This window comes from Eleutherodactylus coqui, chromosome 5 (genome assembly GCF_035609145.1).
Source record: "Eleutherodactylus coqui strain aEleCoq1 chromosome 5, aEleCoq1.hap1, whole genome shotgun sequence".
In the NCBI taxonomy this organism is placed as follows: Eukaryota; Metazoa; Chordata; class Amphibia; order Anura; family Eleutherodactylidae; genus Eleutherodactylus; species Eleutherodactylus coqui.
In genome coordinates, this window is record NC_089841.1 from 157,349,661 (window position 1) to 157,373,238 (window position 23,578).

General features: G+C 43.4%; 1 protein-coding gene across 4 annotated transcripts in view; it reads left to right on the forward strand.

The window, feature by feature from the left end:
* ARVCF (ARVCF delta catenin family member) overlaps positions 1 to 23,578 on the forward strand; it is a 595,983-nt gene that overhangs the window by 487,971 nt on the left and 84,434 nt on the right. For all 4 annotated transcript variants that reach the window (XM_066603464.1, XM_066603465.1, XM_066603463.1 and 1 more), the window contains 4 exons: positions 1,210 to 1,817; positions 11,570 to 12,069; positions 15,238 to 15,421; positions 21,617 to 21,734. In XM_066603464.1, the coding sequence (XP_066459561.1) occupies positions 1,210 to 1,817; positions 11,570 to 12,069; positions 15,238 to 15,421; positions 21,617 to 21,734 (1,410 nt within the window). The remainder of the gene's footprint in view (positions 1 to 1,209; positions 1,818 to 11,569; positions 12,070 to 15,237; positions 15,422 to 21,616; positions 21,735 to 23,578) is intronic.

The following is a 23,578-nucleotide window of genomic DNA, read 5'->3' on the forward strand; positions in this document are numbered from 1 at the left end:
AAAACTCTGTGATAAAAAGCGAATGTGGGAGAGTGGCTTAAGGCTATATTAATCCGCTACGGACAATACAGCCTGTGTAGTTGTAGTAAGGCCGGACCCACACGAACGGGTCAGATTCTGCTTGTGGATATCCGCAGCAGAATGCCTGCATATGGTTACAGAAACGAATTGCGTAAGGTCGCGTATGCGTGTGGTTTTTCATGCGGATGGACAGCGTATCCTAATGGTAGACTGAACGCAAGCAGAGTATAACATTAGAAAGTTGCCCAACCCTTTCTATCGCTCAGGTAATCACCCAGGCGACAATCCCTTGTGCTGTCGTGGTGAGGGCCATGCCTTCAGAATGGGATATTCTAGGCTTCGCTGGTTTTATACTACTTTTTTAGAAGTAAACCACTTAAAAAAAAAAAAGTCACCAGACTGTCCTGCTTTGTCTGCCCACAAATTCCTGCTTGCTTTATACCACTTGTTATCTGGTCTCCTAGCAACTTGCATGCGTCCACCCGCAATGTAACTGCCTATGCACTGTGGATCCGATGCATCCATAGAGATCAGATGAAATGGAGCACTCTGCAATTTTTTCTTTCACCCTAGGAATCTGCAAGTGTGAGTGAACCAGCGAAAGTCAAGGCATCTCAGTGCCCACATATTAAAGCGTATCATACGCGCGGATGACCATCGCAGAGTCCGGAATTCAAATCCGTTCTTGTCAGACCGGCCTAAAGGGGGTTCCGTCTAGAACCCTTTTTATAAGCGTAGATCTGGTGGCAAACAACTGATCAGGGTTTCAACAGTCTATTATATCGGCAGTTAGCTGGGAAAAGCTACCAGAAGATACACATCTTGAAATATGTATCACATGTCTCGCTTTCAAACGAGTAATGCTTGAAGTGCTTTTAAACTGCTCTCCACTGTTCCTTTTAGAGGTGGGCCGAGCCTCCTCGGTTACCTCCAGGTTTCCTAAAAGTGTGTTTAGCCTTCTCTGGATTAGCTGTGGTTGACTAGGATTTCTTTCTTTCTTCTCTTTTCCCTCCTATTAACTAATCCCTCCCCTCCCATTTTCTTTTCCTCACGGTTGCACTTGATGGATATATAATTTCCTTTTCACCTGTACTAATCATGGTAAGGATTTACTCAAATAACTTACTACGTCGTTGAAGTTGTATTTGACCCTTTTTAGTTGAGTATGTGTTCCTTTTTTTTCTTCAGGTTACAAAGATGGTAAAAACCGTCACCACAAGAACCGTGCGTCAAGTGCCACTTGGTCCAGATGGGATGCCAGTTATCGATGCTTCCTCTCCAATCAGTGGTTACACCGATTCTATTGACAGAAGATACGTGAAAAATGGGGACCGCTTTATAACCCCTCAGGCAACTTCAACTTTGACTAGGTCCTACAACAACAGTTACGATTCTTATGGTGATCATCATGAGGCCCCATATCGACCATTCATGGCACATGAGGGTTATGGAGATATGCCAGACAACTATGGAAGCCTATCCCGCGGAATGAATTACCGCCCTCGGTATGCTTACACTCCAGGAAATAGCTATCGCCCTGAGGATGGCAGCTATACGCTCCCAACTCGTAGGGAGAACTATGTTCCCATTGCGCAGCCCCAAGTGCCAATTGGAAGTAGTGTGGACTTAAATCGATCTCAGCCAGAGCGTTTCCAGCCTGAGCCGTATGGTCTAGAGGATGATAATCGAAGTCTTGGAGCAGATGATGAAGGTTATGAGTTGGATCCCGATTACTCTACAATGAATAGAAGAGTCCTTCCCGGTATGCCCCTCACAGGCAGGCCCCACAAATCAAGGTACTTTTTTTTTTTTTTTTTTCTACTTTGTAGTGTTTTATGAAAAAAAATGACCAGTATTTGTTTTTGCCTGTATATTAAAATTCATGTTATTCGGACTAGAATCCATGGCTTTGAAAGGACAATGTACAATGCTATTGAAAGTTAAAGCAGCTCATTAAATTTATGAAAACTTAGTCACAGCTTAATTATGAGATTCATGAATTGGGCGGATTTTGACAAGCTTGTAAAAGGCATTTTTATTCATTTGGAGCATAAACATTAATTTTTGAAATGTTTTATCCATTTTTGACAGAAATTGGGATGTCCGGTATGCTGTAGTTGCCATTGTCTATATTTTTTAGTTCTAACGCCTCATCCACATCACTATATCCAGAATGTGTTGTACAGGTCTGTAGTAAAGCACCCATGCCCTAATTGATACAAAAGCATCTGACCCACCACCATTGAATTTTTCTGTTTGACATGTTCTACTGAATGCTGTATTATGTAGGTACAATGCTGCTCGAATTAACCCATATGTAGTGGGGATATGGCTGTTGGCTTCAGGGACCACGTGTTCAATTTTTGAATTTAGGCCATCAGAACCTTCATTTCCCCTTAAATTCAGTAAGTGTGTTGGTCTAAGTGCAAACTCCACTCTAATATATTAATGAAAATGTAATTGTTGATTGGGTTTAGATCCTGCTTTGCCAGCCTTTTATCCTAGGGAGCAATTCTTTTTTTGGAAGCTTCCCGTACTCTTTTAGGTTATGTTCCCACAAAGAGTAATGTTTCAGGAGTTTTTTGTTGAAAATATGCAGATTTCCACTATGCGTGAAAATAACCAATTTTTTCATATGTACCTTTAATAGGTTGCTATTTAAATTGACCCTTTTAAGGACCAAATGTGGTAAATATAGTGCACTTGGTCCTGGGCTTTAATCCCGTCCGTTGGCAAAAGTACAGCGCAGTATTAAAGCTCCTGCAATCAAGCAGCAGCAAGTCGGGTCCTCTGCTGTCACACAGCCGAAGACCTGAAGGGGACGGTAGAATTGCATTATATAGCACTCATTGAGAGCTGATAGAAAGTGGAAGTGTTACATCCGTACAGTATTTGACCCGGTGATCACATGACCGCTGGGTGCCCCCTGCTACAACGTCCTTGAAGACCCTGATCAACTCTGCCTGTGACTATTGTCACTTCAGGAGGATCATCTCCCCTGTAACGATGGCTTCTATGGTTTCCCCATCTACAGTGGCGGGGAATATGTGAATGACCCCCTCCCCCCCCAGTAGTCTTCTATGACGTCACGGGGAACATGGATGTTAAAGGAAGAATACGTTACATTAGGTAAAATGTACAGAATAAAATAAAAATCTATACATAAAGAAGATGACCCACCGCCAACACCAACCAAAACTACCACCATATATGCGCCCTGTAATACAAAACTATACCAATAAACGGCGCCACACATCGGATCAATTAAGCCTTTAAGTACCACAGTCAATTCTTACAGCAGCATTTAAATGCCTCAACCGAAGTTCGGGTGTCCTGTACAGCGCCTCCTTCCACCACGTTGAAGAAACTACAGGATGTCCCGTAAAAATTGATCCCTCACACAACTGTGTCGATTAGCCATAATTTTTTTTACATTTTTTTTATCAGAGGATGGCAACAAAAAATAGTTTTAGGAATTAAAATGTCTTTGGAAAAAAGTTAAAGTTCAGCAAAAAAACCTATATAAATTTGGTATCGTAATAATCGTACTGACCCATAGAAAAAAGGTATCATGTCACTTTTGTTGCAGTATGTACACCGTAGAAACAAAATGCACCCAAAGATGGCGGAACTTCATTTTTTTTTTTCACTTCATATTTCTTTTACGCTTTTCAGTACATTATATAGTAGCATTTGAAAAACACAACTTGTCCCATAAAAAACAAGCCCTCAGACATCTACGTCGATGGATAAATGAAAGTTATGATTTTTTAAAACGAAAAAAGAGCTGCGTCCTTAAGGGGTTAAGGACCAGGGTGTTTTGGTCTCAAAGGACCAAAGATGAACATGTGCCGTACTCTGTTCTTATCATATATTATTACTTGGATATTTCTAAAAAAATAAAGTGAATGAAATGCTAAAGCTCTAACATGCTCTTGGAAGGTACTGATTCTCGTTGCTGAGATCTAGCTAATAAAGTATGCTTGGGGTAATGAATCCTGGGAGAAATGTATGTAAAGTAGCATAGACCTATTTAATTAAAGGGGTTACGTGCGTTTTTAAAATTGGTGGCTTAGCTTCAGTATAATCTATCGAGATCTGATTATGGGTCAGACTTGCAGGACCCCTGACGACCAGCTGATTGAAGGGGCTATGCTGCTCATACAGGCACTGTAGCTTCTTCAGTGTTGATCTGGCGAGCTGTTACTCAGAACACCCTACTTTTAGTAGCAGCCGTTCTGAATATTGCAGTGTTGTCCCATTAAAGTGAATAGAACAATGCTGTAACCAGAATAGTCGCTACTAAAAGTATGATCTGATTAAACAGCAGCCTGCCGGACAACTCTGTGGGCTCCCATGGTCCAAAATTGAACCCCGCCAGTCACAAATTGATGACCTTTCTTGAGGATGGGTCATCAATTTTACTAACCCCATTAGCAGTTGGGAAATGTGTCTCTTCGTATATTACATCCAGCTAGAACAGTGTCTATCCAGGTCGGAGTTCAATAGCAGTCTTTTTAGGGACACTCTGCCAAACAATCGGCCTTATCAATGGGTTTGTCAGGTACCCCATCCCTAGCAAGGAATTGTGCCTAGAGGATACAAGCGTTATTCTCCATGCAGCACAGAGACAAGGAGGCTTGGCAGGACTCTGTTAGTTATTAATACAATTGGGTGGAGAATCTGGTAATTCATAGAAACAATGTGTCGATTACATATGATCTTTAAAACCTTCTCTGTGTGATCTTGGCGTGCTGTAATGTGTGGGGCGGCCGCGCTCCCAGGGCTGCTGCGTTGCTGTATACAGAAGCACTGACCTCTCGGAACAGTCTGTAAATGAGCGTTCTAGATGTGCTGTGATCTGTGCAGAGGAAGAAGGGGAGCGGAGCACTGACCATCAGCCATTGTCATGGGTCAATCCCGTCTTACAGGGTTACTAACCGTTCCTAAATTCCTGGACCGTCTGTAAAATGTAGGGGGGGGGGGGGGAGCTTGTACAAACTAGAATTATTTCACAGTTCAGAGTAAACACTACTGGTTTCATGGCAGTACCAGGGTGTAGACCTGCATCACTTATGGCTTTCCCATGTAACTATAGACAAATTCTTGATTGTCCATGAATTTTGGTTAAATTGTGCAGAAAAAAACAAAGTCCAGTTGTCGGCCCCGCTGTTCTCTATCTCCAGCTTTATAACGGGTTACATTTCATTGCAGTCCTGTCTGTGAAGCGGTGACTGCTGAAAAGTTTTATCTACAGAAATGCAATGGCCTAGTAGTAAACTGCTGGAGATGAGGATGGATTATATTTTATTAATGTTCCTTCTAAATCAAGATGAGACCTAGTGACTGAAAAATTAGGGGGGGGGGGGGGGGACAAAATGTCAAGTTAAACAGGTCATTTTTTTGGTACATTCGCTTTTGAATAATTTCTAGAGTAAATGAAATTAAAACTAACTTCTTTAGGCCAAGTGACCTCAACTTTGATTTACTTTTAGGCTGGTATCGCACAAACTGATTTATACTGCGGATTCTGTGATCGCCGTCCGCTCGTATGATATGTGGGCATTGAAATGCATTGACTTTCGCTGATTTGCTTACACTTGTGGGCAGGAATTGCAGATTCCGCGAGTGGAAGAAAAATCGTGGCATGCTCAATTTTACAGCTAATTTTGCACATATGGGCTCCATTGATCACTGGATGTTTGATCTGCAGTATGTATGCAATTCTATTGCTTATGGACCCGGATTGTTATGGACATTGCTAGGAGCCCAGATACAAGCGGAATAAAGAAGGCAGTAATTTGTGGGTAGATAATACAGGACAGAGGCTGGGGAATATCTCCCCCATCCAGACTGTCTGCAACCTCCGCTGCTTCTTCTGGGCTCTTCCTTCACAAGAATAAGTGTGTGTTTCTTGTTTTTGTTTTTAAGTGGTTTATACTACTTCCAAATAAATTAGTAAAAAAACAGCCAAGAGAGCAGTATCCCGTTCTGAAGGCTCTCAGAGCAGCTCTCACCATGACAGCACAAGACAATGTCGCCTGGGCGGTCGTCTGAGCGGAAGAAGGGCGTTGTCAGGGGGTTGGGCAACTTTCTGATGTCATTCCCTGCTTGCATTTGGTCTTCTGCGCGGATGATGCTCTGTCCCTAAATGTACATTTGCGTGGAAATCCGCACACGTACTTAATTCTCTTCCGCAATCAAATGCAGGTCTTCTGCATCAGATCGTGCACACAACCGTATCCTGCTAAGTGCAGAGCTGCTTCTGGGTCTCCATGATCTTCTAGCAGTTGGGAAAGTAGGAGTAGTTTTAGCATAGAATGAAATATTGGAGATGTTCACATCTGTTTCACCTCCCGCTGTATCGGGGATCGGTCGTCCGCCTCTCCCTTTTGTTCTAGGAGTGTTCGGCTTCACACTACAATATTTACATGAGCAGTTTGCCATCTTGTAGATGAATTGTGTTGCAGATGTGGCGGTTGTACATACTGCTAGCAGCCGGATTCACAGGAACCTCGCTGTAATCTTCTGGCACAAGTTTCCAGGCCAATTAGGGCCATGTGGATGTGGGATCCTGCACGGTTTCACGGTTAATAATTGCTTTATGCAAATAGTTTGTTGAAGTAGCTAATCTACAGCGGAGAAGGGATTGTGGAGTTTTCTGTAAATAAAGCTTAATCATTGTATAATAAAAGCTTGCTAAAGGCTCTGTCCATACAAAGGGTTTATCTGAGACTGTGTACAAAATGCCTTATATGGAGGTTGTGGGTCTGTGGGTTTTGCCACTATAAATGTTTATCCGTTATCCATAGGATAGGTAATAAGTGTTTGATTACTGCAAACCGCACAGTTAAATAACTAATGGGGCTTCTATGTCTCCCAGTCCTCTTCGCCTGCAGAGATTGGGAGTTTGCATGGAGCAGCTGTTGGGCACGTGCACTGCCATTCTCTGCAAACCCTATGGGAGTTATGAAAACCCGCCAAGCACAGCAGGGATTTCCCATTCAGAACCCTCCGCTAAGCCAGGAGGACCCCATTCAGGTCCAGATTTATTAGCCAGTGGATTAGAGAAGCTACATAGTGTCTTCTCCTCTGGGCAGCCTGTCATGTCTGCATTACTTAGGAATGTTATAGTGTTGCTTGGGAGATGAAACTGTGCTGTTGGGCTTCCCCATGAAGCTGTTGGGCTTCCCCATGAAGATTGAATGGAACAGGTGCTGATGTGAATATAGAGTGGCATATTTGGCACTTTGAATTTTTCTGATGTCCTAGGATGGAGCCCAACAGAACCCCAAAGCGCCGATGTGAATCCAGCCATACCGCTAACTGGGAGCTGAGCAGGGGCGCACACTGGGCAATCCAGTCTTATACGAGTTCCTTAATATAATTGATTGCAGGGGGGGTCCGGTTTGTGTTTGCTTTTTTAGCAGGCAGGATCCTAATCTGCTATGAGATATCGGAAACCTGCTGCGCCTTATTGATGGTAGAATCTGCGGCTGTGCTTGGCGCACACAGGACTCTAGTATTGCCAATAGGGATTGCTTCTTGGGGCGTGTCGGTAGCCGCTGCCCTTGTAACCTGTTCGGAAACTCCTTCCCACTAGCTGCAGGGATTGTTGGGAAGAAAATGTCCATCCACATTTTCCCCCAAACCACAGATTTTGTTCAAATTTTTGCATGTTATCCTGAAACAGCGATTTAAAGCTCTAGGATTTAATTTCTATTGGAATACGAGGGTTGAAATCCTTACATTATTGTAAGGAGTTGTAATATTGTTTCCATGAAGTGCATAAAACTTTATTGTACCTTTTTTTTTTTTTTTTGTAGAGCTCCAATTTTATAAGTCTGGTATGTGCATAAGGCCTTAACGATGCTAAGCATGCTTTAACGATTGATGGCCTAGCAACCCTTGACCCTCGTTGATCAGCTGATTGAAAGGGCTGCGCACTTATTTGGGTGCTGGAGTGTCTTAGCATGCGATCGTGTGCTCAGATGTAAACCTTGAAGGGACCGCAACCTTCAATCAGTCAGTTGTGCAGGGGGGGATAGGCCATCCATTTTTAAAGCCTAGATAACCCCTTTAAGATGTTGGTACTTTAGCTGTAAACCTTGAAGGGACCGCAACCTTCAATCAGTCAGTTGTGCAGGGGGGGATAGGCCATCCATTTTTAAAGCCTAGATAACCCCTTTAAGATGTTGGTACTTTAACAAGTGTAATTTGATTGGGATGAAGCAGCGGATTGACACCACTCTACTGATGCTAGATGGTCTTTTGTTTGAGGGTGGCGTAAGATGCATCATCGTTCTTTTGCACCCAACCCTGCCACTGCCATGGTGAAGGCACTGAATTGGGGTAAAAGGGTAAATAAAGTAATTAATAAATGGAATCGGTCAACCACAATACCCAGATTATCAAAATTGGGGTTCTTTAGTTTGGAAGATGACAGCTGTGGGGCGACCTAGTATATGTGTAATACATCAATGTTCAGTACAGGGAACTCCCATGATCTCTATAAATAGGACTGTAACAAGGGGGCGTCCTCTACATGTGGAAGAGTGGTTTCTACACCGACACAGAAGGGGGTTCTTTACAGTAAGAGTAGTGAGACTATGGAACTCTCTGCCTGAGACTGTAGTGATGGCAAACTCGCTTATGGCGGGTTCTCACAACCGTATTTCATTTGTGGAATCCGTGATCGTCACCTGCACGGATGATGCGTGCTATTCCGCAGCTATTGAAAACATAGAACATTTGCATGAGTTTATAGCGAATGCGATTTTCCGCAACCAGATTTAAAATCCCAGCATGTTCTATTCTTGTGCGGAATCTGACTGGTTCGTATGCAGCCGGCCTAAGGGTTTAGAAGGGGCCTGGAGGCCTCTGTAAGAGTGCCAACATTACATGTTCTAATCACTAGATTACTGGAGATGGCTGCTTGTTTGCCTTGTGAGGATTAACAACCTATGTTACAGTATCCTTAACAATGTCACACAGTATCCAAGGGTTTTAATCCCTCTTTTCGGAGCAATTACAGTAATCTTAAAAGGACGCAGACCTTTTTTATTAATTTTTTTTATTTTCTGCTCCCCACTTCTTGTTTCTTTAATCTCTTGACATATCTGAGGGCTTGTGTTTTGTGGCACTAGTTGTCATTTTTAATGGTACTGTAATTTTTAATGTACTGCAAAAACTGTAGACCTTTCTGTAAAGTGAAATTGAGTCCCCTCTTTGCCACCCCGAAATTCCACCATCTTTGGGTGGGGCTGGTCTTCTTTTTATGGCGTATGCGGCAAATATGACAACTTTTATTTTGAAAACTAGTAGTACAGCACAAAAAAATAAAAGGTGGTGGCAGAAATTATGTTTTTCCAAAGATATAACTGACGCCATAACTTTATTTTCCGTCGACAAGGTTGTGTGGGACTTGCTTTTTGCAGGATGTCCTGCAGTTTTCTCTTCGTACCATTTTGAAGTGCATACGATTTTTTTTTTTTTATTGCTTTTAATAACATAATTTTTCTTTAGAGATGGGTGTGAAAAAAAAAGCGCAAATCTGGTGTTGTGTATTTTTTTTCCAGGCACCGTTCACCGCATGGGATAAATAATGCATTAGTTTGATAGATCAGACTTTTATGAACGTACCGATACCAAATATGTGAGGGGTTTTGGGGGTTTTAATTAGAAATATGGTAAAAGGGGGTGTTTTTAAAACTTTCAATACCTGTTTTGTTTTCCAATAACTACTAAAACTTTTTAAAACTTTTATTTTTTGTGATGGTTTGATTACTGCTGCAGTATCATGTAATGTGAGCCGCTGTGTTCCCCTGCATGAAGTCCAGCTATCTGGTGGTTTCAGTTGACGTTTCGAACCCTACTGCTGGCATTGTCCGTTTTTTTTCCTCTGAATAAGCTGTTTTTGGCCTTACGGGAATTGGCTGATATCAGCAGCTTCTTTTCTTTGTGCTCGATGACATGAGACAGACCTTTTTTCCACGCATCATCTGAGTCTCACCCCAGCCAGAACATTGTGCCTAAACATGGTTGCAACTCTAGGAATTTGGGGGAAATAAATACTTGCCTGATTTTAGCTAAATGAGCTACAGAGACCCTGTAGGAGTCGTCTTCCCGTTAGTACAGTGTGTCTTAAGAGGTGAATAATAGATCTGTGTCACCAGAAGGTCCTTAAGCAGTATGTGGTCTGACTGCTGTACTGACCTTCCCAAATTAATGAGAAACATTTGGAGGGATGGGGGGTGGGGCAGGATGGGATTTTCTGTAGAATCTCCTGGAATGATCATTTTAATTGAGGCAGTGATTCCATCCTATAATTCTATATGGTGGAAATACCCAGAAACTGTATGATTTTAGAGCATGTTGACCATGCTGGTCTTGTGTCATGTCTTTTTATATTTGGGTACATGTATTTAATTTCTGAAGAATGCTTTCACCATCCAGACATCTAACTTGGTCAGATATACAGTGTTTTCCCGAAAATAGAACCCTGCCTTATATTAACTTTTGCCCCAAAAGAGACGCTAGGTCTTATTTTCAGGGGATGTCTTATTTTACTTAGCAGGCTTGATCCAGGTCCCTCCCGCTGCTCTCTGCAACTCCGACGTGCTAAGCCCTAGCATTGATTGGACAATTCATAAATCCTGCCTCCACGACGAGGTGGCTGGGATTGGTTGTTCGACCGATGCTCAGCCAATCAATGCAGCGCTTGATGAACCAATCACAGCAATCGCATTGGTTCTCGAGTGCTGCTCAGCCAATTAGAGCCATCGCTTCTTGCAGGTGGGTTTTATGAATCCTGTAACCAGGAAGTGATCATCTTCTGTGGGTGAACAAGGACTGCCGGACGCACGGCAGAGCTCCGGACAGCAGCAGGAGGAACCAAACCTAGCCTGCTAAGTATAACTTTTTTTTTAATGTAATGCAGCTAGGGCTTGTTTTCAGGGTAAGTCTTATATTTCAAGCCTCCAAAATCCCCCCAAAGGGTAGGGCTTATTTTTAGGGTCGGTCATAATTTCGGGGAAATGAGGTAGTTGCCTACCATATGTGTCTGTGTAAGCACTGAGCTCTTGTCAGATGAGCAATGCATTGTGGGATTAATAGTGTTTCCATATTGGCTCGTTTCCTAGGAAATTGGCATTGTGTGGGCCTATGGAGACTTCTGGATTGCAGGACTGTAAACGTGGTTGGGTCATAATTCATCTGATAAAGCTGAAATTGCTGAAAAACCTTACTAGGGATGAAATTATTGGGCAGACTGGACACCTAGCCCATGTCGTCCGCAATATTTAGATTCTAAAAGGTTTTATGTAACCTAGCCCTAAAATATTTTACCTTTTGTACATTTATGAAGTTGACTTCTATGGAGGCCATGTTAACACATTTACAAATCAGTATTTTGAAGCTAGTATGAGGACTGGATTCTAACCGTGGAGTGAAAAAGTAATGGAAACTGGTTACATAAAGCATTAGCTCGTCTTTTTAACTTTAACATGACGTATGGATGTATTTAACGTGTGGTTTTTGACTCCCCCAGGGCTTATGATGACCCCCTGGAGTCGGAACTGATTGAGGAGAGAATCCCTTACCTTCACGGTGGCTATGCCGCTCCACTGGCTCAGCCTGAGAGAGGAAGCCTCGCCAGCATAGATCGGTTGGGAAAGCGCTCCCCTTCCATCGATAGCATCCGCAAAGATCCACGATGGAGAGATCCTGATCTTCCTGAGGTCATTGCGATGCTCAACCATCCAATCGATCCAGTTAAATCCAATGCAGCTGCTTATTTACAGCACTTGTGTTACGAAAATGATAAAATCAAGAAAGAGGTAAGACATCTCAAAGGCATTCCCATTCTCGTGGGTTTATTAGACCACCCAAAGCCTGAAGTCCACAGAAAAGCCTGCGGAGCCCTCCGTAACATTTCATATGGAAAAGACAATGAAAACAAAGTGTCAATCAAGAACTGTGATGGTATACCTGCTTTAATACGGCTCCTGAGGAAGACCAACGACATGGAAGTGAGAGAGCTCATAACAGGTATGTGTAATGATTGCCTCCTTACTCTATAGTCTTGCATCTGTTTGTTTTAATGGAAGAGGCTCCTGCGACTTCGTACTGCTAAAAAAATTTATCATCTACCTTATTTCTGTAGAATGACTGAATTGTGGTGCCATTTTTCAAAGATTTAGTTTGGTAATTGCTTCATTTCATGTCTGTATATTACCCAGACGTATCTGATACTGGATCATGTGATATTCTGAGCCTGTAATTGTATCTTGTGTCAAAAGGGTTCTTGATACGTGTAGAGCCTTGTGTGACGCAGAATGTTAGGGCAGTAGAAATGCAGTCCTAAGCTCTTGCTCACGACCTGAAGGTTTGCTAGTTCAATCACCACATGGTTCAAGTAGCTGGCTGATGTCATCACAACTTTTTTCCCCTCTCCTGGTGGCATTGTAATTTGTGTAAAAAGCGCAGTATTACATTTGCGATTGCATATTTACAGATTTTTTTTAAATTTTTTTTTATTTTGTGCAACCCATTCATTTCAGTGGGTGATGAAGTGCATGCAATATGCACTACAATGCCAAAAATAGAACATGCAGCTGCGTAATGCACCAAAATAACCTAAAGAGGGTCAAGTCATCGGGGTGACCCATCATTATGAGCAGGAGGCTGTACCACATCACATAGTCTGGTCCTGCAGAGCTGCAGGGACACATTCACTAACACAACGCTGCATTACACATATCCTTCGCTAGAAGCCTCCGGGCTCTGTACAATGTACAGGCTTCATGGAGCTGTAATACCGCCATCATTAGGAGACCTTGCGGTAGTTTGTCAAGTAGTGGTGCAGCAGGGACCCATCACAAGGCAAAGGTTTGGATGCAATGTGTGCATTTCATCTGTATGTTTTCTTTTCAAGAATGTTTGAAACCAATGGAATATCACTGAATAGAGGGAAGAATTCTGTCAAAGCTTTTAAATATCTCATCCACCGTAATGGCGCACTTTAGCATTGTTTATTGTAACCTGCACATATAACCCATACTAAGGTGTTATTCACTATACCAATTTATAGCGTTCTCTTCCTGTCTTTTTAGAGAAATCCCAGCATAGAGCTAAATCTTGCAGATTAAAAGCCCTGGAAGGGAGTCTTTTTGGTAAAGCACAAATGTAAATGAGCAGTTCTAGGTTACATAAAGTGTAAGCCTTTGGTGATGTGAGGACGTGGGGACTCGTCCCTTTATAGTCACTGACCACTTGCTACAAGATGAATGAATGTGTCTTTCTGATGTTACTATTCCAGCCATTCTTGGCCACGTCATACCCTGACGGGTTTATTTGTAGCTGTGGTCCACAATGGCTGTCCCCTAATGCATTCATAGGTCTGGCAAGCATATGACATCCCTGGCTTGTCTTTATGTTAAATTGAAAACGCCAGTCTGTAATTTCTTAGGGAGGGCCCTGGAGTCTGGGGAAAAATGGCAAGCGGCCCTCCCAGACACTTAAGAAAACAAACAATGCTCGGCCTTTTCCTCCGCTGTTGCAGTTTTCAGTATATTGTTGTGAAACACCCAGTTCTTAAGTTGTGAATATTCATTGCTGGACACAAGCAAATCATTCTGCAGGAAAAATCTCATGATGGGAAGAAAAATGGTTATAATCCATTTAGGACATTGCCCCGAATTGCCAATAGAAGCTCAGAGTCCCACAATTATCACACAACTTCTGGGCCGAGTCCCACAATTATCACTGCTGCAGCTAGTTCTATAGCAATAGCTTCACAATATTCCCAGGACACAATATTTTCAACATACAATGGCCCAGGAAAGACCATTGTATCTTGCAGCCACATTCAACCCTATCATTCTGCAGTACGTGTGCTCGTTGGAAGATCCAAAATCTGCAACAAAACCCCCATCTGCTGCTTGTAGGTATGCTGCGGAGGTCACCATGCTCAGAGTGAAATCTGCAGCACAAAGTGATAACTCTAGACTGGAGGGACAAAGACTAATCACTGTGTGTTCCTATTGGGTTGAATGGTAAGCTTGACCGAACAGTGTGGTATTAGGCCTCCCTGTCTAGAAGGGCACGCGCCCATCCTCGTTGCATCCTACGGCGGGCTTCTCACAGCTTGCACAGACAGCAGCCATGTTTTTTTCAATTCCTGTACAACCCCTTTAGATACAAAAGACAGACATGGCTGCTAGAAGCTTAAGGCGTCATGTCAACGGGCAAATTCGGATTTAAAATCTGCAGCGTTTTTCCTGCACACGGATCCTCACCCCATAGGGATGCATTAGACACCCGCAGGTAGTTAAATACCTGCGGATGTCATTTTTCCCTGCAGGTGCGGGTGCTGCGGCTTTGAATTCTGCGCCACATGTCAGTTTTCGTGCGGCTTGGTCGCAATGTGTGGGCGAGATTTTTGTAAATCTCATCCACTTTGCTGGCTTATCCCTGGTTAAAAAGACGCGAGCGGAATTGTCATGCAGAAAGTCCGCATGGAAATTCTGCGGCAATTCTGCCCCGTGTGAGCCCAACCTTCTAGTTTCCTCTAGTACGTAGAAGAGCAATGTTCTATTTAACTAACACCTTTAATTAGATGAATACTTGATTAGCCAGTCAAGAAAAAGTATTCTGTGGGAAATATACCGAGGCCGGGCTTAGTAAGATTTCCTATAGTGCACTGAATACATGAAGATGAGCAAATGGCTTCATACATCCAGCGTATCCCCCTAGACCTCCATGGTGCTTCCCAGAAATGTGCACCTGGTCTCATACAGGCAGACATTTCTGGCGTAATTTACACCAGTTTCTGGTCTAAATTATAAATCTGTTGCTCTGGGTGGCCATGCCCCTCCCGATAAGCAAAAAGTGGCAAAGTTGGTGCAGAGGCTGAAAATTCACAACTCTTTTGTGCAAGCACCAGATATGCATGCGCGCTTGCTTCTTGTAGGATACATTTTCCCTTTTACTTCTGGTGCTGTGTCTAGAAGTTATTGCTTAGTGAGAGCCGATGCCATCCAATACATTGGGTTATGTCTATTTGAGCATGCAGTGAAATTGGCAAGATGACACAAATGCAGGAAAGTATAAGATGCTGCTAATTAGAGAGATGCTACGTGCCTTTTAGTCTTGGTTCTGATTGTCATAATGTAAATAATTGTGCGCATCTCAGCAGTGCTTCTGTTCTCTCCAAAGGTACATTGTGGAACCTGTCCTCATACGAACCCTTAAAGATGGTCATCATCAACCATGGTCTCCAAACCCTTACGAATGAGGTAATCATACCGCACTCTGGCTGGGAGAACGAACCAAACGAGGACTCCAAGCCCCGGGATGCAGAATGGACAACTGTGTTTAAGAACACTTCTGGTTGCTTGAGGTATTTCTCTTTTCTTTAGTTCTGTAAGTTTTTGCACGTAGTTTTAAAGATATTTATATTGTGGCTGTAAAATTTTCTGCTTTGTGAAAATACTACTTCAAGTTTTTCTTTGTAAGGAATCCAAACCAAGGGTCATGGTATGCAAGTATACAGCCATTTTATTACTGATGTTGGGAGGCACATCACTTTCCTTTTAGCTAGGTTACCTGTCAATCTGGAGTTTGAATGGAGATGCAGCGAGCATGCTTGTGGAGTTTGTAGAATCCTGCTATGGTCAAGGGTGCCCCAGCTGTTCTGTGTATGTGCTCCGTCCTGTGGGTAGGTGATAGGTGAATTTGGTTGGAAAACAACTTGGCAGTATTTATTTTTTTTCTTTCTGTAAGAAGCAATTTTTCTTTATATTGCAGGTGTGCGATTTGTCACGCTTGTTTTTGCCAAAACCCCCACTACATCCAGATGTTAGCTTGAGCTCACCAGTAAAGTATGAAACCCTGCAATCACTGGCCTCTTTTTAAGTCTGCCAGAGCATTTTTAAAAAGTGCTGCAGTTTTTATTTTTTTTCTCATTTGTCCTGGCATTTCTTGCTGTCGTGTTTGCGTTGGGCAGAAGCAGCTGTGTACTTCCTATGGGACAGCTCTTTTACACAGGACAATTTGATTAATCATTGCATCCATATTCGTTCATTGTAAACATGGCCAACAGTTGAACGATAATTCGTTCATATACGTTGTCCATTTTATGCAGGGATAAATCTCCACGTTCGTTTGTACTTGGTTAAATGTAAAAAGAAAAAAAAGTTGTCCTCCATAGACCTGGGATGGGCAGTATTAAGGCCCATTTAGACACAACGATTATCATTCAAAAGCCATCTTGTCAGCGATAATCGTTGCGTGTCAATGTGCCCATCTTTCTCTTCTCTGCCGAACGATGGATTTTGGTTCTGCATGAAATCCATTGTTTGGCAGAACGGCTGATAAGAAGGACTGCACACTGTGTTCTGCCTGGGGAGCGCTGATTACATTGTCTGAGCTGTTAGCCCCGCAGCAGAACAAAGGGAATTTATTCAGAGAACAGCGAGTTGTCTGTTCCCCTAATACAGATCCTGGCGTCTCACACGCTATCATATGGTACTAATAGTCATCAGTACCATGTAGTAGTTTATGCAAAATGATCGCTCAAAAGCCATTTTTTGAGCGATCATCTTTGTGTCTAAATGCACCTTTACTCCCCTGACAGACCAACGATCAACTGAGCGAAATGACTAAAAATGTAAACCATTATCTGCACATGTGAACCGACGTAGATTTGGATGCAAACTGCTTAATCATCATTCACTCGTTTCAGCGATTAATCGCTTCGTGTAAAACGAACCAAAGACGGCGGCAGTGCAACAATATAAGCATCCAACTGAAATTGAGATCCACTCAAGCCTGTCCATAATAAGCCAGATACCTTCAAGGAGATTGAAGGGCTCTTCTGTTAATCATTCAGTTAACCTCTCTCAGCTGGGAAGCTTTAGATGCTCAGGATTTATTTTTCTGCCGTGATTTTTGTGGTCTTGCTCAGAATCTGTATGTTTCCATGCCTGAGAGCGGCCTTCTCTCCATACCTCTGAGGTGTTCCTCTTGTCGGGGTTGTAATGTGACACTCGTTAGTCATCTGTTCTCTTCTACATAATTTCCCACAGATACTTGGCTGAGGCGGTCATTCATTGGTACATGCAAACCTCGTGTTAATCCGTCTAGGCTGAAAAACCTCTTCAGTAATATCCATATGATTGAGGTACTTGATGGTGCACAACTGCATGTCCTCAATAAGGCTTTGCTGGTCACTAATAGGCTAAGGATCATTTTGTCCGTCCTATAGGGTAGGTTCACATATGGCAGCCAACCTGTAACTTTTCCACAGCAGATTTCAGTGCCAGTGTTGAACAAATCTCCTCCACATGCAGAATTTCTCCTCGCAGCGAATTGATCTGCTGAGCGGATTTTTAGATCCACGCTGTAAAGTTCTGTCTGAGATGTTCACCGCGAATTTTAGGGCTCTCAATTTAGAAGAGTGAAATCTGCAGTAAAATCCACATTGTCAGCAGGACCTGGCCTTTTTACATGTAACTATATGTATCTGAGCCAATTTTATTTCACTTTTTTCTGGCTTCACGGAGCTTGTTGAATGACTTTCCAGTTTCCTCATTGCATTTGTGATTGGCAGAGCATCGTATCTAATAAATGATTTGTTCTGCTCCTAGCTTATGACTTGTTTGTAGAAAACTAGGTGATACAGTTAGGAAGATTGTTAGCTAGTTATTACATAATGTAAGAGGACTGTCTAATTACCAAACGGGAAACTGCACTGCATGGAAGGGACTGCAGTATACAAAGTGTGATAGACTGGTGAGGGGTGCAGGGATGGGAACAATGTGTTTTTCGTTGGAGTGCATCTTTTAGAAGAGCCAACTTGACATGCTATCTTGTCAGTCAGTGCTCATTAAAACTGGCAGGAACTGGCCTGTGTAAAAAGGCTCTTACAATCTCATCTCCTTAATTGAAATCTCTCTTGTAGAAGTTATTAACGCAGAGGATCACTAACTTTCTTTCCACTCTGGCTTTTTTATTCAGTGCGCTCAATAAGAGATGACTAGTACCAGTGTTTCTGGTGGCGCATTGCGCCACTTACTGCTACACACACACACACACACACACACACACACACACACACACACACACACACACACACACACACACACACACACACACACAGCTCTGCTACATGCACGTGTCACATAATGGTGACATCACCACAGGTCCTATAAGCACACAGCTGCTGTCAAGCTCTACATGTTTTAGGACCTCTGATGACGTCACCATCGTGATCAGGGGCAGAGCTCAGAGCCCCAGTGACTGATCACTTGACGGTGACATCAGTACATTTGACTCGCACAGTCACTCATCACTCACAAACAGGTGGCCGTTAGTATTTTGATATAGCTTTTCATGTGTTAGTTGTAGATGGTGTTTGTCTACAATTGTGACTTGTATACCAATCAGACCACATTTTTAGTAATCAATGTGAAAATCTAGGTAATGCCAAAGGGTTCACTTACTACTCTTGCAACTGTAGTTCTCCCAAAACGTGTTCTGACCCTTCTCCAGAACGGCATCTGGTATCATTGTCAATATTCCAAGGATAACTATTCCCACAGCTAAAACTGCTCCTTTGCCAGCCCTCTGTCCGTGTCCACAAGCAGCAACTGACTGCAGGGTGCGAGTGGGGCTATATTGCATGTACTGTACTTACTAGCTTTAGGGACTTCACATTAAAAGTGAGCTTAGTTAGTCCTGCACTTTGCTTTTATTTGACATGATGTCTATCAGCAGTAGTCCTTTATGGCACTTTATGTTCAGTAGTATTTTTTGGCTTGTCAATGAAGTGTGACTAGTAATTGAGCTCACCAGCTAGCTTCATCTATACCATTACATGTACATCATTTATTGGAACAGAGCATTTCAGGGCTTCATCTACAGTCATAGCATAGGCTGGTTGTGTATGAAAGATGTTGGCGTACATGGATCACATATATACAGTAGGTCTAAAGTCCCTTCATCAGATTTGCCTACTCTACAATGCTGCTTTATGACTTGATCAGGAATGGTTAACATGCTGCTGAGATAATAGAGCAAGTATTCGCCATCCAATGAACCCATGAGGCATTTCTTCAGCGTGATTGGAGTCTAACAAATACAACCCTACACATAGATGAACATTGATTTAAATGCAGCAAGTTCTCCTCCTGACTTGACAGCGCTGCCTTCTGATGGAGCTGTTGGTTGCAGCGACTGTCCTACCATCATCTGTTATATGTGCTCGGTCTCCAGGACTGGAGAAAGCACTTGTGTGGGAATGAGTCAATGCTCTGCTTCCCCTATTAATCGTGATTAATGCAGAGTTTGTCTCTCAAAGAAAGTGGCTGGGAATTAAAGCCTTCACAATGAATTACATTCAAACCTTATCTGTGCTGCAATCTGAATAACTTGGCATTTCAGAGAAATGTTTGAATTTTCTCTTATGACCCCCCCCCCCCATTCCCTCCACCGCCGAGGTGGCCATGAGTTAATGAATGTGTGCATCTGAAGGTTTGGCTGTGGCCAGTATTTACCATGTATACTTGCTTTTGTATAACGTTAAAGTGGTCCTTTTGAAGACTGGTTTCTTATAAACTACTCAGTGGATTCAGAGGCCAGCAGTAATGAGACAGTATATGGCCACTGACTTGTGTAGAAAGTTCAAAATTCTGTTGTATATGCTGACCTTTTTGCATGTATGAATTATACAGCGTTTAGAAGAGATGTAACCGAGTTACACAAAGGCATTACAAGTATATGGTGACCTTTCCAAGGAAACCTGTCCCGTTGATGTTTTATGGCAGGTTACACGGTGAGAATAAATGGCTGCACATACACACAGGCCAAGTATCTAATCAAGTTAACTTAGGCCGCCTGCACATGGGCGGGTCAGATCCCGCATGCGGGTTTTCCCTCGTGTCCGGCTGGTTACCCCAGCTTACCTGTCCGACGTCTTCTCCTCTGCTGTGAATGTGCCGGCCAGCACATGCTCAGTATAGAGGATGCCGCGCTGTTGCTATAGCGATGAGGACGGCCTCTTCTACTACGAATGTGCCAGCTGGCACATGCGCAATTGAGAGGATGCCGTGCTGTTGCTATGGTGATGACGCAGCTCCTGCGGCCATGCTGCAATGATTGCAGAATGGCCATGGGACGGACTGCTTCCATTGACTTAAATGGAAGCCGGCCGTGCTGGGCGGGGGAAGTTGTTGATGCTCATCAGGCCCAGAAGTTCAGAGTTAACTTTACCGACAGCCTTCAGTGGTGGACTCCCCCAGCCTTTGTAGTGAACCTCTAAAGCATGGATGGCATGATTTTCATGATATTTCTACAAAGTTATCCAATAAGACATTTTGCACGTTTAATATGAAATGTTGCAGGGCAATGTTTTAAGCCAGCTTTGCCATCAGGTCTTGTGTACTGTGCAAGTCATTAGCATCATGGTTTAGCAATGTTTTCTAGCCTGTGCTCGGTGTACAGGGGCTGTCCAAGCTGTGAGTGTACTGAATACCTCAAAGTTTCTTTATATGAATTTCAAGGCATTTAGTCAAAAATACTTTTTCAGCACACAAATGAACATGCAGTGGATTCTGCAGTCAGCATGTTATAGAGAAGGGGGGGCTGATATATATGTGGTTTTGTGGGAAAAGAGTCAGTAGAACTTTTATTTTATGATTTTTTAAACTGCTGCTCATTCTAAGCTTAGAGGTCCAATGGACGGTCCATCAGGGACAGAGATATGCACACAGAAGGAGCAGGAATGTATTACTAAAGGGTTGAATGCAGAGAGCCGGGGCAGATTCCGACTGCAAGACCCTTGCAGCGGAATGCGACCCTGTGCCCGGCAGTGACCCCTCCGTACCTGTCTGGTGTCTTCTCTCTGCTCCGCGGATGTGCCAGCAGGCACACAGCCGCGCATGCGCAGTGCAGGGCCGGCGATGGATAGTGTGAGCCTAGAATAGGACATGCCGCGATTTCCACCCTGCGAGCGGAATATGGCAGTTGATTTCCACTCGTGGGCATGGAAATGCATTTTTCAATGCATGTCCTATGGGCTGTATTTGCTGCGGGATCTGGAGCTCCGGATCCCGCAGTGCAAATACGCCCGTGTGCATTGGGCCAAACTCAAGTTCTAGTGAATCTTTTCCCATAAAGGTATATACCAATCGGCTCAGCTGCTCCAGCTCTGTAACATGCTAGCTTAAAATGCTGTCCAAGCTGCAGGCTGCAAGTTCCCTTTAATGCCATGTACAATACTGGAGTCTTCACTCTATCAATAGGATGAGTCACAAGAGCTTCTGCATCAAAGGCTTTCGAAGAGCAGCTGTGCGGAAACTTCTGTTGTAACTTTAAAACAATATGCCAACCAACAGATTTTTTGTTTTCTATTTTTTATGCACATATTTTGGAGATCTCTTGTGTTTTGCTATTTTATTTCTTGTGTGGTTTTCTATTTGTATTATGCATCTTCAGATTTCTCAAGTCTTTGTATTGATGAAGTGCCAAAATTTGTTTCCGTTTTAACCGTAAATCTGTAACTATAACTCCATAACCTTTGTGTTTATGTTTTTAGGAATGTCAGTTCAGATGGGGCTGAAGCCCGCCGAAGGCTGCGTGAGTGTGATGGATTGGTGGATGCCCTACTACATGCCCTTCAGTCTGCAGTTAGCAAAAAGGACACGGACAACAAGGTGAGATTCAAGTGTTCTTGTGTACTTCTGAACAATATATTGTAAAGGGGTTGTCTGGGATTTCAAGGAACTTTACTAGGAGCAGCATTTGGTATAACCTAAGAGGTTAGAGTACTTGCCTGGTAAATTCCCTGCTGCGTCAGTGCTGTCACTTTGGTCCCCAGTGATCCTGCAGCGATAACGTCCTTGCTTCAGAACTTCAGAACTAATGATTTGTTTATTTTTGTTATACCAATTCCTGCTCCAAGTCAAGATTTTAGATCTTGTCTAGTGGGGACCACCGAAGTGACCGCACTGGAGTGGTAGGGATTTATGTTGTACCAGCTCCGGCTCCTAAACACATTTCCTCAGCACTGGCTCCTGCTCATATGCAAACTTTTGCAATGAAAAGTAGTTATAGCCAGGACAAATAAAGCGGGCAGCTTGTCCCACCATTACTGTAAGGATGGAGGCGATGACCTGTTAAGCTTTATATATCATACACATTTTGCTGTTTGTTGGGTTAAACTATTGTTTACTTCTAACATAAACCTTAGTAAATTCTATACATGCAAGTTAGGCCCCCTGTCCATGACCGTGAATTCGCCGGCGGTAAATTGCTGACGAATCACGCAGGCTGAAGCTTTCCATAGCGTTGCTATGGGAAGCGCCGGCCCCGTGTCCACGACCGGAGAATCATTGCGATTCTCCGCTCAAGGCGGGCAATTCGCAGCATGCTGCGAATTGCCCCAATTCTCCGCGATCAGCCTATCTATTAGATTAGGCTGACTGGCGGAGATTCGTGTGCAGCTCCTGCTCCTGGGCAGCAGCTCCCGCGGCGGCGATCTGCCGCGTGACTTCGCAACACCCGTGAACAGCCGGCCTTAACGTTTCTTAGTGGATTTGCACACACACACACATACCCTCCCTTCCACTCATATGAAACTCGATGTAAAGTAAATAAAAGTTAAAGACTTCATATTTCGGGAGCGTGCGCAGAAGGGCCCGCGGCCCGGGAAATTTAAAATCTCTCTGGCTCCAGGCTAGCAAGTGTAACCCAGAGCAGAGAGCTATCCCGGTCACATGATCGCTGCTATCCAGTGAATAACGGCAATCATGTCAAGTTAAAAAAAAAAGGTTGAAAGAGGGGGAAAAAAAAGTTTACGTACCTAAAGCCCCCAGATTTTTCTGCAGACCTTACCACGGCTTCTGCACATGCGCCCGCTGCCAAAATGGTGGACGCATGTGCAAAAGCCACGGATTGCCAGGGTAATTTAAAATCTCCCTACTCCTAGCTACTACATGTAGCCAAGAGCTTGGAGATTTCACGGGGAATCACTGTATGTGGTTTGCACTTTTCCAATAGAAAACGGCGAATTCGTAAAGGTAAAAAAAATATTATTTTCACCTCCCATCATGGATCCAATCCATGAGGGGAGATGAAGTTACTTACCTAAGGCCTCTGGCGATGTCCCCGGACAGGACCCTTCCCCAACTTCGGCACATGCGCCCATCTGCAACATGGTGGACGCAAGCGTAGAATCTGGGGAGGGCCCAGGAAATTTAAAGTCTCCTTGCTCTTGGATACTACAGGTAGCTGAGACCCTGGAACACTGACCGAGGGCTGCGATGAGTGGTCTCCAGTCACGTGATCACCGGTATCCAATGGATAATAGCGATTTACGTAAAAGTTAAAACACAGTTGAAGTTAAATGCTACTTTCGGTTTGGGCCCCGTTGTGCACATGGACATAATATTATGGCCACAATGGGTATGTTTCTGAACACGGGACAAACGGGGGCATCTACTTTGGGGTGAAAGTCTTCATTCATATGTGTGCTGTACAAAAAAAAAATCTGTTTTTA